At 43.2% G+C, this 15,936-nt stretch overlaps 2 protein-coding genes and 1 long non-coding RNA gene across 9 annotated transcripts; 2 read left to right on the forward strand and 1 right to left on the reverse strand.

Moving 5' to 3' along the window:
- The first annotated feature begins 1,543 nt into the window (after window positions 1-1,543).
- On the forward strand, window positions 1,544-4,995 carry LOC125547034 (uncharacterized). The gene is made up of 2 exons (XM_048711079.2): window positions 1,544-3,690; window positions 4,285-4,995. The coding sequence occupies exon 1, from the start codon at window positions 1,639-1,641 to the stop codon at window positions 3,550-3,552; it is 1,914 nt and encodes a 637-aa protein (XP_048567036.1). The 5' UTR covers window positions 1,544-1,638; the 3' UTR covers window positions 3,553-3,690; window positions 4,285-4,995.
- Window positions 4,103-11,331, reverse strand: LOC125547023 (long chain acyl-CoA synthetase 1). Its single transcript, XM_048711071.2, has 20 exons — window positions 11,043-11,331; window positions 10,328-10,496; window positions 9,226-9,289; window positions 9,021-9,110; window positions 8,834-8,890; window positions 8,708-8,756; window positions 8,454-8,530; window positions 8,329-8,368; window positions 8,146-8,240; window positions 7,524-7,691; window positions 7,305-7,415; window positions 7,125-7,212; window positions 6,979-7,045; window positions 6,828-6,903; window positions 6,195-6,312; window positions 5,357-5,602; window positions 5,137-5,276; window positions 4,871-5,053; window positions 4,568-4,687; window positions 4,103-4,285 (listed from the first exon to the last, which is right to left on the reverse strand). Exons 2-20 carry the CDS (start codon window positions 10,486-10,488, stop codon window positions 4,223-4,225), a joined length of 2,013 nt encoding a protein of 670 aa, XP_048567028.1. The 5' UTR covers window positions 10,489-10,496; window positions 11,043-11,331; the 3' UTR covers window positions 4,103-4,222.
- Window positions 6,240-15,581, forward strand: LOC125547045 (uncharacterized). Of its 7 annotated transcripts, none has more exons than XR_015619107.1 (8): window positions 6,240-6,340; window positions 9,568-9,653; window positions 11,618-11,795; window positions 11,875-12,033; window positions 12,225-12,300; window positions 12,504-14,233; window positions 14,319-14,597; window positions 15,291-15,581. It is a non-coding gene; the product is annotated as an uncharacterized LOC125547045 (long non-coding RNA). The 7 variants fall into 7 exon arrangements; XR_015619106.1 differs by having other exon boundaries at window positions 6,242-6,356; XR_007300661.2 differs by lacking the exon at window positions 11,618-11,795.
- Window positions 15,582-15,936: the final 355 nt, after the last annotated feature.

Here is a 15,936-nt window from a genome sequence, read left to right on the forward strand (position 1 = left end):
ATTAAGAGCGAATGATAAATGATCGACAACAGGACAGATCTTCATTAAGTGCTCTCTTGGGCACATGGCATTAAGTACGCCTGCTTAACGTGAGATTATTAAGTGCTTTGTCGGTGCTATGCTATGACTTTGACTCTTCTGTTCTGGAACGCTCTCTTAAAGAGTACACAAGTTTGACTGCTGATTCATTACAAAATTTCTTTGTGAAGATAGACTATAGTACTGTGGAGGTACTTTTTGAGAAAATCGACATACAGTACTGAGTTTCGAATGTCCCAATTGAGCAAACTCCTAATAAAACTGCGAGAAATCTACTGTCGGAATTCATGCATGCGGGAAGGTGGGAAATTGACCTTTATGCCATGTCCTTTCTGGGATTTACATACTAATTCATTGTGCAACTCCAACTGCAATTCCAACACGGATCATCAAATCGCCCACAAATGTCTAGATTGGATGGTCTGGACGATTTTGGCCATATAGTGTCCATTTAACGGAGGTCACCAAATTTATCCGCACCGGCCTGGGCGTCTCGAATCCCACATCCCGGCAACAGAGTGAGGGATGTTTGCGGGAGTCTGGACATTGACACATTGGACTTTGACAATTCGGAGTCATCCTAAAGCTCCTCTCTCACTGCTGTCTGCATCTTATTCATGCTGATGAAGCGAACGTGGCCCGACAGGGCAGACGACTACCCGCGCTAATGTCGGCTAATCGGCCGTCCGCCTACCCGACATTCACAGAGTGAACCCGCCCTTAAGCTTTTTGAAGTCGTTTTAACCGCCCAAGGGTGGAAACCACCGCTCATTGTTGTCGTTAGGAAAGAAGAACATTCTTCACCTTGCAGAGGAACATGTAAGACGAAGATTCAACTGGTGAAGACCCACCTCCACTTGCTCCTTGTCGACGGTAAACAACACAGTGCTAGAAGGGACAAAGCCCAGATAACATATTCAACGAAGAGGTCATTGCTGCCATATCAACTCCTTACTCTAATCTTTGCCTCTTAGCCACTTCTCTCACCCGAAACGAGTTTCTCTTAGGTACTCCCTTTGTCGTATAAATATAAGATGTTATTACAATGATTGAGGAGAAGGATCGTTCGCCGGGGGCAGCCTTGGTTGAGGAGATCAAACGCCTATTGAACATGGGCAGGGAGCACGCCATATCCATGATATGTTGCTCTCGTAATTCGGTCGCTCATAACTTAGCTCGAATGTGGCATAATTCTACTCGCACTGCTGTTTGGTTGAGGTCCGTTTCTCAAGAAATTCTTGTGCCGACTCAAAATGATTTGTAATCATCATGATTAAGCAATGAATTTCTTTCTCCCGTAAAAACACAACTTATATTATAGGACTATAAGGAAGTAGGACGGAAGGCTTCTCGGATGTCTCCCACTGCCCATACTTTGAGTTTGTTTTTTCTTTTGAGAAATCCTGAATTTTTTAGATAATTTTTTCTGTTGATTATTTTTTTGAGAATCGTTTTTTCTTTTGATGAGAACGAGTTCGTGTCAGTTTGAATTAGGCTGGGCTTCAAAACCAGGCCCAACATTAGGCGGCCTGAAGTACCCGTGGCTTACACAAACGGGGCCACTACTCTGTTTGACCGTCGAAGTTTTAGCTGCGCGCCATGTGTTCGACCAAATGCCGCCTCCTGCTCAGGCGGCTCCACGACCGCCATTTCTCCACCGCCCCGCCACCTAGCCACCGGAAGAGCAACCCGCAAGTCACCATCCGGTGGCCGGAGCGATCCAGGCCCTCTCCTGACGCCGGAGACACGGCGAGGGCCCATGAGGCCACCGTCAGGAGGCTCGCGGCGGCGGGCGACGTGGACGGCGTCCAGTACGCGCTGCAGGAGATGCGGCTGCGCGGGGTGGCGTGCCCCGAGGGTGCCCTCGTCGCCGCCATCTGCGCCTTCGCCCGCGCCGGCGCGGCCGACCGCGCGCTCAAGACGTTCTACCGCGCGCACGACCTGGGGTGCGCGGCGCCCACCGTGCGGGTGTACAACCACCTGCTCGACGCGCTGCTCCGGGAGAACCTGGTCGGGGCGGTGGTGCCGGTGTACGAGAACATGAGGGAGGCCGGCGTCGAGCCCAACGTGTACACCTACAATCTGCTCATGAAGGCGCTGTGCCAGAACGACCGGGTCGACGCCGCACGCAAGATGCTCGACGAAATGGCCAGGAAGGGCTGCCAGCCAGACGTGGTGAGCCACACGACGATCGTTTCTGCGCTTTGCAAGTTGGGAAGGGTGGACGAGGCCAGGAGGGTCGTGGCAGAGACAGTGCCTGTGTGCTCCTCGTACAATGCCGTTGTTCACGCGCTGTGCAGGCAGTTCAGGATGCGGGAGGTGCTCTCGGTTATCGACGAGATGATTCACCGGGGACTGCACGCAGAACCTGCTACCTACACAAGCATAGTCGATGCACTCTGCAAGGCTGGGGAGATGAAGATGGCTTGCGCCATTTTGGCTAGGATGGTAAGCGAAGGTTGTGCTCCAAATGTTCAAACATTCACTGTGTTGGTCAAAGGATTCTTCGATGCCGGAAAGGCGCATGACGCGATTGGCATGTGGAATTGGATGGTGGCTGAAGGATGGGCACCAACGACAATCTCTTACAATGTTCTCATCCGTGGCCTTTGCCACACTGGTGATCTTAAGAGGGCATCGTCTGTTTTCAGTGGCATGGAGCAAAACGGTTGTTTTCCTGATGTAAGGACCTATTCTACTCTCATTGACGGATTCTCCAAAGCTGGGGACCTAGATGGTGCCATGTCAATATGGAATGACGTGACAAATGCTGGTTTCAAGCCAAACGTTGTTGTTTATACAAATATGGTGGATGTGCTTTGCAAGAAGGCGATGTTTGATCAGGCAGAGAATCTCATTGATAAGATGTTGATGGAAAATTGTCCTCCTAACACATTGACATTCAACACGTTGATCAGAAGCCTGTGTGACTGCGGAAGAGTGGGAAGAGCCTTGAGTGTGTTCCATGGTATGGGAAGATATGGATGCTCTCCAAACGACAGGACTTACAATGAGTTGCTTCATGGTCTTTTCAGGGAAGGAAACTGCGAAGACGCTCTTCGAATGCTGATCCAGATGCTAAACCATGGGCTTGAGTTGACTCTAGTATCTTACAACACTACTATTAGTGGTCTGTGCCAGATGGGAAGGAACAAAGAAGCTATAATTCTTCTCGGGAGGATGATAGTCCAACAAATTCAACCAGATGCATTCACTTTCAATGCGATAATTCATGCTTACTGCAAGGAAGGGAATGTCAAGGCTGCTGCTTGGATGTTAGGTCAAATGGTTGCAGTTAATTGTCCACGCAACATAGTTGCATACACAAGTCTGATGTCAGGGCTTTGCAGTCAGCACAGGTTGGATGATGCCATGGTCTATCTCTTGAAGATGTTATATGAAGGAATATGTCCAAATGAAGCAACATGGAATGTGTTGGTCCGTGGGATATTTACACACATGGGCACCATCGGACCAATGCACAGCATATTTATGAAGATTTATAAGAGCTAGAGAACTTCGACAAACCTCAGGCACCATCAGACCAACGTACTTGATTGAGCATATCATTGAAGATTTATAAGCATGTACTTGACAGTCCAGTGGTGCTATAATCGGACAAGCAGCAAGTTCTCTTTGATAGTTCATGAGGTATGCTATTTCTGATAATACTAATGATCTTTTGATGTTATAAATATATGTCTCAAGGATTCATCAGAGGCACCATTCAAATTTGCAAGCTGCTATCTTCAGTTTGGTCAGTATGTAATATGTGCATGATGAATATATTTTGGGACATAACAATATAGTCTGGGACTGAGTCGATCATGTTCTCCCTTGCATATTGGCCCTCGCGTAGTCATTAGAAGGACTTCATTCCTAATTTTTTCCACTGTACCATCCCTTTGTTTCAACAGGGCGCACACGACATTAATAAAAATTGTCCGTTGGTCAAAATACGCGGCCTAGCACAAAAATCTGTTTTAATTGTTATCTGTGCGCCATATGTAAATTTCAGAGAGTGGGGCGAGGGTTTTTTTTTTTTTTGGGGGGGGGGGGGATATACATACACAATGCACCACACAATATGCATTATTGCTTTTATGTAGTCTTGATTACCAACGTCGTTCAATAGTAGATTTACAATAATATTCCGGCATGTGACCTAACAAAACACATAGCTTTACTTTGCTTTGTTCGCAGCCCTCTGACCCTCCAATGCTTTGTATAATTTGTCAATCTCAGGCTGCACATGAAGAACAATGAATTAGAATTACTCAAAAGAAGTAAGAGAGGACATTTATGGGCAAAGCTAGGACGAAGACCAAGAAGTCAGCTCTACAACATATGGACCACAAGGTTGGCTCTGTATGCTACAACTTTAGCTGTTCATAGATCAATAGTGATTTTGTATGGGATTTACCAATTTTATTGGGCTCACTTGAACCCAATACTAATACACTGGCTTTTACCCTGAAAATTAGTAAAAACAACAAAAATCACACTGCAGCAGATGAAAATATATTACCTGATAATATTTTAGCATGTAGTTTCTTCTCTTCTTCATTGTTGCAGTGACCAAATCCCTTTCAATGTCAAAAGGTACAGGATCCAACACTACGCCTTTGATGTACTCAAAACCTCGTAGCTGATCGGAGACATGCAAAGAGGATTATATATGTGATGCTTAGATGGAGTGAAGATTTAAAACGAAGGAGTCTATACAATATAGAAACTCGTGAGTTCCTCTTTGTTGTAACGCAAAAGCGAAAACCATGTTGACCATGTAATATGTTTAGTGTCCAATGTAGAAGTGAATAAATGGCCTTACCTTGTTCTTCTGTGCAGCCGCTGCGAGCTCTTTAAGGACATGCTCTTTAAGGCCTTCAGATTTGCATATTTCACTGAAAGAACCTTTGTAGCCATTTGACCCTGCCCACTTCATGGTGTTTTCTTCATGTGGGTTAACTACTGCGACTAACATTGATTTGTAGCTGTCCCCGTACACCCAGATCTACAAAAATGACAGTATTACATTGTATGTAGCACCATGACTCTGTCAATATAAGCATATGATTTCAATGGGTTTGTCCTTACATCTTCAATAATTGGAGGGAAGACATATACTTTCTCCAGATACTCAACTGCGACATACTCCCCTTGCGATAGCTTAAATATGTTCTTCTTTCGGTCAATAACCTTCAGGATTCCATCTGGGGTCATCTCCCCAATGTCTCCTGAGAACAAGATTGTGTCAGAACATGATAATTTTTAAATTTACATTAGTCTCCTGTTTAAATTAAAATTGATTATTCACCTGTATGAAACCATCCATCAACCATGACCTCATTTGTGAGCTCAGGATTTTTGTAGTACCCAGTGAAGACAGTGGACCCTCTAATGAGGATTTCACCACGAGAAGGAACACCAAGTGGATCATAACCCATCTCAGGTACTTCTTCCAGTCGCAGTTCAGTGAAGGTGGCGGCAACACCGGCAGTTCCAACCAGGGACATATCATCAGGGTAACCGACTGTGCTAGGTCCCAATGTTTCTGTTAAACCTGAGCAGAGACAACAGAATTGAACGTTATACTGGTTCCTTTTCATTGACAAAGGGACTGATAACTAACCCATGCAATTTTGGAACATCATATGGAGAGAAAAAGATTATGTGGCATGTCAGTATCTTTGTTAATAGGAAAAACAGATGTCCACAATCTTTTACTTCGAGCTGTAAACAGTAATGTGCAACAAGTAAAATAGTCGAAACAGAAAGTTTGCTGAAAACTCTTAAAACTAGTGTTTGCAATGGGGATAGGACACAGTAAGGAAAACATGAACCCAACCTACATATGAAACCAGCTTTATCGTTATCTTGTGACTTGTTAAAACAGGTCAATACATTCCAGTTCTAAATACAACTATAACTCATACTTGAGCAGTTGAGCTACAAGTATACTCACCAAGTCTAGTGGTATATATTTTCTATTATTTGTTTGCCAGTCTGGTGACATATTTTGTTTATTATTTGTTTGCCTTTGGCAACTACTTGTTGATGCTTTAGAGTCCTTTAAACAAATATATTTGTACTTCTGTGGTGATGGCAGTCTGCAGGAAGAAATCTGAACCCTGAAAAGTGTCTACATGCATTACCATAGCCTTGAATAAAGTATGCACAGCTGGTCACTCTCATGAACTCTTCAATTTCAGTACTTAAGGGTGCACCACCGGAGATTAGTAGGCGAAGACGGCCACCGAGCCTTGCCTTGACCTAGAGCAAGGAAATGCAACAAAAAGAAGTAAGATACAGACACTGTGAGTACAACTGCTACTGATCTTTTATTTATTTTTCTGAAAGTAATTTGTGTCTAGTGGTTCTTAGGTGGTGTTTGGTTCTCTAGTCCTAAGACTTTTTCTAGTCCCAACTAAAAAGTCTCTAGTTCCTAAAAAGTCCCTCCCTGTTTGTTTCCAGAGACTAAAAAGTCCCTAGTCCCTTCCTAGAGGTTATTAAATGACCATGTTGCCCCTAGTATATAGAAAAATAACAATCAAACAACACCATGGGGTGGCGGGCCAATAGGTGCATGGAGGGGCATTGTTGGAAAAGTCCCAAAAAGTCCCAAAAAGACTCTCCTTGAGAGTCTTCTTCATTTAGTCCCAAATGCCTAGTTTAGTCCCTAAAAAGTCCCTCCCGTTTGGTAACAAAGTCTCTAAGAGGGACTTTTTCTAGTCCCTACACAAAAAAGTCCCTGGAAACAAACACCCCCTTAGTTATGAACACAATACCTTGCGAAAAGCCAGCATGTCAGCGAAAGGTGAAGCAGTTTTTTGTGTGTAGCCTGCTTTCATGCCTGCTAGTTTGCTGAATTGCAAAAGCTATGGTGAGATGACATAATTTATTTACTGCAATAAATATTCATGATGCTAACCAACTTACCGGTTGTACAAAGCATTAAAAATCACCCTCCTGAGAGGTCTGAGATCCGCTAAGGCCTTTAAAATACCTAAAGTCAATCATAAAAAGGTTATCTGAGTTAGCTGATATGAAGGCTGATTTGATATCAATAATTTTTCTTTTACCACCTTCGTAAATCTTTTCATACACTCTGGGCACCCCAACTAGTAGGGTTGGTTTCAACTCCATGAGATCATCTCTCAAGGCATTCAAATCCTGACAAAAAAGAACAGTGCAGTTATATTAAAGAAAGAATGATGACCAATAAGATTGAAAAAGTAGAAAGGCTAATATGTGGATTTGCTCACTCCATGGTAATAGCCAACTGAGGCTCCTTTGTGGAAGAAATACTCTTCGATCATGCGGTCGAGAATGTGAGCAAGTGGGAGAAAAGAAAGAAATACATCCTCCGTTGACATCTGCATGCCCAAAACCACCCAGTTTGCTTACATTTATGCTAAAGATAACCATCTATTGAATTGGAATTAAGCTTATTCACATCATTATATCTGATAGAAAGGAGTAACCTTATCTTCAAACTGGTCCATGAAGAGGTCCACCCCTTTTACATACATCCCATGGCTCTCATGGCTCAGCATAACACCTTTGGGTTGCCCACTTGTTCCACTTGTGTACATGATGGTGCATGTATCATTTGGTTGCGGTGGACGAGGTTGAACTGGTTTATCCTTTCCCTGAAATGCAATTCAGAATTATTGCTTGATCAACACATATATTTCATCGGGAGAATATCATACGGAAACCAATTCCAATGAAATCTAGTTATTTCATCACAAACATTGCTTCCAATCTTGGCAGTCTGAATGGATCTAGTTATTTTAGTTGTAAACCAAACTTTGTAAACTAGATGATACCTGAGCATTGCTGCAGGAATTGGTTGTAATTATTTTAAAGAGATTTGGTTCTATAAAACACTAGTATTTGGATTAATAATATAAAAATTGAAACAAATATACATGATTATTGTATAGTTGTAGAATATTTATTGAATATAAGTAGCATGCATGGTGCATGTTAAGGCGGGTCTTTTCCCCTGCATGGTGATTTGTTGAGTTAGCATTTGCATGTTGAGATAATTAGAGATAGTGGGGATCAGCTATTTAGATATATAGGATTCTCTTTCCCCACCATTTTTAAGAAATCATTCCAGGAGTACATTTTCATCCCAATCTGCTCGGCATCTTTGATTTGTTCATTATTTGCCGAGGTGAATGCCACCAATGCTGCAAACATGTTTTGGAGAAAAAAATTAGACTATTTAATCCTTCCTGGAATAACAGAGAGACCCTAACCACTTTACCATTTTCTTACCTTTTAGCCTCGTTGCAGATGTGCAATTTGGGGACAGTATCTGCAAATAAGAAATATTCACTATGAGATCTAAATTCAGACGTGATCTTAAAGGTGCTCAATTTACTTAATAGATTTGGCTGTACTTCTTTTATTTTCTTGTCTTGTATGAAGACAACATCAATCTCAGCATGGTCAATAATGTAATCAACAGCTCCTGCACCTGAAATCTCAAGGAAATATTATTAATGCTAATAGAGACATGATATACCTTTTCTGATAAAAACACACACACAAATCCAGTGTTTCAAATGTCTGCATTAATTGATCTGTAACATTTTTTTAGGGCATCTGAAGCATTTTATGAGGAGGGTCTATTATTTATCAGTTTCCTGCTTACCTAAAGTATCGTATAGTGGGACACATATTATGCTGTAACCATTGCAAGCCTGCAAAATTAATTGTGAGATTAGCATTAATTATCCTAATCAAAGGAGATTATGGATATTATCATCCAGATGGGTACCTGCATTGCTACCACCCATTGAGGGCAGTTGGATCCATAAATTCCAACCCTGGAACCCTGACATAAATCAAGCATGGGAACATCAATGTCTCTAATTAATGTAAAGTTTACAAGCGCTCTTCAAAATACAAAGATGCCAATTTATATAGTTGGAGTGGAAAAGTTGACTTAAAGTTTTGGTTCTTACTGGTTGCACCCCCAGCTGCTGCAGCGCAGATCCAATTTGCAGGACTTCCTCATAGACCTCCTTGTATGATTTCCATAAGTAGGGCCCTGGCTAGAAACATGAAAATGGGGGATGTTGTTCTCATCAAGAACAATCTAAGCAAAAATAGGCATATAGCAGATGCATAAGCTTCACTATCCTAGGGGTTAGTTGTATATGCGCATACCACTCCATCTTTAAATGGACGCCATCCAAGCATCCGGTTATCTGGATACTTCCCTGCTGCTGTTCTGCAGGGATGTAAGCAAAAAAGATCAAAACCAAGATCACGTAAAAGATCAAAACTAAGCTTATGTGAGTTCTGTAAGATTCTTTTGTGCTACGAATATTGGATGTGGCTGGTTTTCCATTTTGTTGTTAAAACGGCAAATCTAACCTTTATACGTGTGAAGAAAAGACTAAAAGCTTTATCATGTATGGTTTGTTGAATAACACCACCAGATGAAGTCTCAAGCCTTAAGATGAGGTCTGAAGTGTCTTATGCCTAATGTATGTACTCTCTTGACAGGCCTTTTATGAAGGATCCAGCTAAACTATGACCCGTGTAACCTTTGAAGATTGATGCTAGAAACGCTTGTTGACACAGTGGATGCGGTATGTTCTTAGTTCAGTTTCTACTTTCTACCCATGTGCTACTCAAATCCAACTGCTGCCTTTTCTATTAAAAAAGGGAATTTAATGTAAGTTTGAGAAAAAGGGAGAGAGCAAATAAAGATCTTTAGAGTACACAATAAACTTCTAATTCAAGACATTTAGTAGTCACTGCACAATTTTCTCTGTAAATAGCGAGTACAAAACAAAACAAAACATGACATATGCAAGTCCTTTTTCCGAGGGAAAACACATGCCTATCCTTAAATGTGAATCCAAGAGTTGGTTTTGGTAAAACAGATAATGCGGCTGTCCCCAGTAGCATCTTTGAACAACCACACACATGCAGAGCAGTGTTTTTCTGTTGCTGGTAAAGAAAAACCACATGCAGAGTACTTTTTTTTTGTCCTTTAGGAAAAATCACATGCATGGAGGTGACACACAAGGAGATGAACTCGTCTGACATGGAGCAGAGGTCGAATTTCTTTCTTTATTTAGTGAACACCAGTTATTACCAGCTAGTTCTCTTTGTCTTTGTAATTTTGTATAACATAGCCCAGGGGGAAAAAAACAGAATCAAGTACCACCACTGAAAGTGAAAGCTACTGTCTAACTAAAACTTCAGTAGGAGAAAAGTAAGACAGGGATGGATGGACTTTGCTGTTGCTTGTGTTTACCTGAACACATCCCATGAGGTTCTCATGTCAGGATCGAGCGGCGGGAACCCATCCTTGGCCAGTATGTTCCGGAACACTGGCCCCACCGCCGGCTGGCCATCCTTCCCAGGCTTTCCATCCTCCACCTGGATCGTGAAAACCTGCTTCTTTGTCCCTTCCATCCTCCAAGCTGCGTACCAGAGATGAAAGTTTGCAACAGATTCTGTCAGGACTCTACTACACTCTCTCTTGCCAAACTAGAGGGTGAAGTAGACTATCTGAACCCTGCAGTCCAAGAATAAGAAAGGAAAACTGGAGGTGGCAGTTCCTTATCTGCCAAGAAAGGGAGAAGAAGAAGAAGAACTAGTTGGACAATGAGGGGTGCGACAGACTTTTTTGCACATCTCGTGACTAAATGGGGAGAGCTGTCACTGACTCTGTATTTTCTATATCTATCTTTTCTGAAAGTGGACTCTGAGTTTTCAAGATCTGTTGTTTTCTTGGGTGCAGTCAGAAGGCAAGACTCGTTCCAGTGACAAAAAACAACATTATCTGGTAACCGTGTTGTTGAGAACAAGAAAAGTTCTTGCTTGTTGTGTGTGTGTGTGTGTAGAGAGAGAGAGAGAGAGAGAGAGAGAGAGAGAGAGATTGCAGGACAGGCGACATGGAGAGAACACAGAAGAACTTAAGAGAGGAAGGGAACTTGAAGAGAGAGAGAAGGCATGGAAGAACTTACAGAAGAAGTGGAGCTTGGAGAAGGCACAAATGGCTTGGATCGAGCGGAGAAGAAGCCGGGCAAGCAGTATCTGGCGCCCCTGCTGATGCGAAGAGGAGAGAGCTTCCTTGCTGTATATGCAGGGGCACGAGGAGATGGCCAAGCGGGGTTGTGCGCGTCCAAGGAGAAGGACCGCCAGGCGGGGCCCACCTGGTTAAGCCAAAACCGCTCAGCTCTTAGAGAGATGGAGGGGGAGAGAGAGGTTTAGAGAGAGAGAGAGAGGAAGAGAGGGGAGGGAGGGAGAGTCTGGGAAGGAAGGAATAGCTCTCCCAAGAATTAAGCGTGGAGTGCTAAGCGCGTGAGCAGCCTCACGCTAATCTTGCAGCCGATGTGGCGCCAAATATGTTGGCCCACATGATCAGCCAGTCGTATAGTAGCGGAGAAATAGTCATTCGGCATACTTATATCACCATCTGTCCCGGAATGGGTCTTTTCTCTCGAGACTATCGCAGTGATCTGTTCCATACAGTAAAGCTTATGTTTTCCTTAAGCAAGTTTCAGCCATTGTTTGCTGATTACACTGCTTGTTATTCAAGGCGATGGTGTGGCGCCATATGCATTGTTCAACGGTTGTTGGCCCGCAGGATCAGTCGTTGGAATAGTCACTCGGCATAATAGTCTTATTATCACATGGTCTATCAAGGAATTGTTCTTTTCCCTCCAGACAACTGCAAAATCGATCCCAAACAGTGACCAAATATGTTTTCCTTCGAGGTTTAGCCCTTGTTTGCTGATTATTACTATTATACTGTTTATTCTCTACGGCAGCTGACGCTGGTTATGAGTTTTACAGAGATAAAATCCGGGACGGCTGTCCAACCACAACCTAATCCCTCTTCCACGCGCATCGGTTTGCGGACGAGCCAGAGGTACTGAGATCATGGTGTATGTCAGAAACTGCCAAGAGTCACGCGGAAGGGTAGCACAAACAATTTAGCACTGATCTTCTGAAGTAAGTGATGTGATTGCAATATCATATATATAATCTTGTACTGTATCTGCACAACATTTTCAGACTAAAAGTCTGTAGTTTGACTTGGTACGATCAAAATATTAGTATAATCTTGTGTCTGCACAACATTTCGGACCAAATTTATACTAGCTTTAACTGGGCGTAACTGCAATGTCTGCAATCTTTTGCAGCACCAGAGGACGGAGACGCAGCGACCCACGCACTCATCACGGCCCATCAACTTCACTTGGCCCTTTTAGTTGGAAGGTAGCAACATTGATTTCCCTGTGCCTTTTCATGGATAATTAGATGGCTGTCACCGGTTCCTTTAAGGGGGTTTTCTGTCACTCTTTGGGGAAGTTCTCCGTCAGCTGTCAGACTTGATCTTATTTATCCACATCACTGTTATAGAATTACTACTACTACTACTATTATTAACACTTTCTGACGGATCTTCTGATTAATAACAGGACCCCGTTCGAGTAAAGTCTGAACCTACCAAGCTCTACCGATTGAATGAGCCAATCGTACAACGAACAGATAAAAAAATCAGCTCAGCTCCCGGTAGAAGAACCTTGCTGTCAGCTCACTAGCTTTGCCAGTGACCTGACCTTGCTGCAGCTGGCGAAGTTCGCATTGGATGGATGTCCCCAGCCGGGCAGCAGGTACCCCCATTGATCACACTTACCTACCACTCCAATTCATTTGCTAGCATTGGTACCGTTACTATTATGAAATGGTACGTATTGTTTATGGTCTGACAAGTAAGACTGAATCTTACTGTAAAATGATTAAGCTATTTTTTCGCCAAAAAATGATTAAGCTTGTTAACTCGGCTGTAGTTACTGTAAAATGATTGTACAGTTTGTCAAACAAAAAAGAATGACCTGGACCTCCAGAAAAAAAGCACGCTCTTGGCCTCTAGTGTTTGAGGCAGGAAGGGTGGTTGACCGATGACAGAGGCCGTGTCACCTCATCCTGATTCCGTCAACCGACTTGACCTGGACCTTTGACATCCTCTTTATTAGGCGGCTGGGTCTCTTAAACTCTGACTTGACTGCAATCAACAAGTTGACGTTCGTGGCTAGTAGATCTTTTTATTCATAATTATCGATATGCAACTTGTTCTTCCGCGAGGAATGCAGGGGAATCTTTCAAACTTGCATCCGAAATGTGAAATGTTCATACGGCCGGAAGGAAAAGGAGAGATCAAGAATATGCAGCAGGGTTGGTTTATCTTAGTTGGCTAGTCCTGAAACTTGCATGGATACATTCTCTGAACTTGGCAACGCTTGCTCCAGACACATGGTAACAACCAACTAACAATAGTGCAACTGGTGGCCAGTGTGAGCTTGCAGCTTGGGACGCCATTGATGGCGGCGGCATGGGTTACCTAAGGGTTCTCGCATGTCCTGATTCATAGGCCGTGGCCGTGGCCTGGCTAGCAAGGAGCATGTGTGGTCATTTATTTGGTCCGCGTAGGACATAGGAGTATACGATATGGATTCATATGAATTTATTGGAGGTATTTAAGGATCAACACATGGAGATGTCTGTGCAACTCTGGGGCTCGGATCCACAGATCATGCTTCCTTATACCGATCGGCTGTAACATTGCACGTAGGACTCGACAATTGCACAAAGTACTGTAGTAATGAAAGAAGTCTCACTGCCCATACCTCTTTGCAGGCTGTTCTGTCTTCGATCGGCATTGACATTTGCCATCCTGTCAACTTGATAGTTAATTATTCCTCTACCAAACGCACAAAGTGCCTTTTTCCAAGCTCCGATTGTGTTTCTCTTTTTTGTCCAGGGCTCATCCGATGTCATTTCGTGATGAAATTCTGCGCCCTCCTAAAAAACATCGATTTTTATTTATTTTTCCGACAAGTATTTTTGGACGGGAGGGAGTATATATTATTAGTAAGTGTTTTCTAGCCATGCATACCTCTGTGGTCTACTCAAAACCTTGCATGTTTACCACATCTACACGTACATATCAACATAAGTATGTGCTAGCTGACAAGTACGAGCAGCTGATCTGATTGCTGCGCAGCCGGCTGCTATCCTGACCGAGTCCACGTGACTACGAGTCCACTGCAGTCGATATCAGCTCTGGTGCTCCTTGTCTTTTACCGCCTGCTCATGCTGTTCTCTGCAGTACATGGTACTCCTACCTACTGAAGAAAATAAACAGAAGGTAATCTCAATCTTTTCAGTAACGGACATCAGAACTACGATTTATGCCGAGGACCTACCCTCAGTTATGGCGTTCAATGGCGTAGGTGCCCATCCACCCGCAAGGGCAGGCCACAGAGGAGACGAGGGGAATTCAATGGAGCAGGCAAAGTGGAGAGGGAGGAAATGCCATTGCCACCCGCACTGTAGTTCCACTTGTGCCACCAGTGTAGGTGGTGCAGCTGGAGTTAATTCTCCATCAACCCAACTAGGGCGAGCAAGGGAAAGCAAGCATGCGGCCAGCCTTGTTTCTCACCGGTGCATTGCATTGCATGTCCTTCTCTCCTCATCATGGTTTCTTCCATTCTCATCCTGAGCATGAAAAGGTGACGCTTCTCTTCCTCCAAATGCCTCTTCCCCTCGGTGAAACTGTGGAAGTAGAAAAGTAGTTCATGGTCAATGTTCCGGTGGTGTCGGGAACTCGGAATCTGACTTGGATTTGGGTCCAATTTGTCAAGGTCCTTCTGGACATGGCAAGTAACACCCGGACTCAGAATTCCACCTGCATATCTGGCTTGCTCTTGGGAACTATGGAGATGTGAGAAGCAAACAACTTAAAATTCATGGTTTTAAATAGCCCGTTATAGCTCCACTATAGCATGCTATAGCGTTTACAAAAGGTCTTGCCCTAAGAGATATTGGTCCAAACAAATGAACAAACCTTTGAAATAGTGCGCTATAGCTCCACTATAGCATTTAGAAGAGGTTCGCCGCTAAGAGGCTTAGCGCGCTATTTAAAACTAAAAATAGCCCTTTTACAGTACATTTTTTCCCCAGATCATTTCTTCACAAAATCTTGCGCGCAGTTAGAAGACGTGATTGTGTTTATTGTTGAAAGACCGTATGCTTTAATTTTCTTGCTAATATTTTCTGAATTTACTGTTTGCCGGGAGCACGTAAGCCCGAGCTCTGTTTTGAATATCAGGATGTTGATTATTACTATTTTGCGAAAAAAATCTCTGCTGTGCCAGTTAGTTCACATATATGTTGCTCTTTGCTGATACACAATTGATTCCCAGTAGGCGAGTGATGGCCTCGCTCGTCATGCTCGTCACGTGGACCATTTGAAGCGAAAGAAATGCACGCTTGCTCTGTCATAAGAGTGCGCTGCCGGCGGTCCTCCTCGCCAATATCAAGGAGGCCAAGCTATGGGTAACTGCGGGTGCTAGAAAATTGGGTCATTTGATGCCACGAGAGTAGTGAGTCACTGTTATTCGGGGCGTTGCGGCACTGTCCGTGTTGTAACACAAAATAAACTATATTCCTCTTCTTAATTAATGAATGAGGCAAATCTTTTGTATCTTGTTTCAAAATAAAAATAACAATCTCCTAATGGATTTGTGCTCATCTTAAATCATAGTATGCGTCGGATAAAAGCCATTTAGCCAGCCCTTAATTAGTGGTCGGCGCTCCGTTGAGTTGATGAAAACAAGTAATCCATTTAAGGCATAAATTTCTTTCTTGCGACATCCTTCTATTACACGTCATGAGACATTTGTTCTAATTTAGTGGTATTTATGGTGAATTCCAAGTATTTTTGTATGACAACATGGTGAATTTCATGTGTATATATCAACCGTTCATAAGAAAATATTTGGCAGTGGATCTAGATAATTGCATACTGCACATGTCACATGGTGGTAATACACATTTAACTTCTACCTT

Source organism: Triticum urartu, chromosome 1A (assembly GCF_056163025.1).
Source record: "Triticum urartu cultivar PI428250 chromosome 1A, HENAU_Tu73, whole genome shotgun sequence".
NCBI lineage: Eukaryota > Viridiplantae > Streptophyta > Magnoliopsida > Poales > Poaceae > Triticum > Triticum urartu.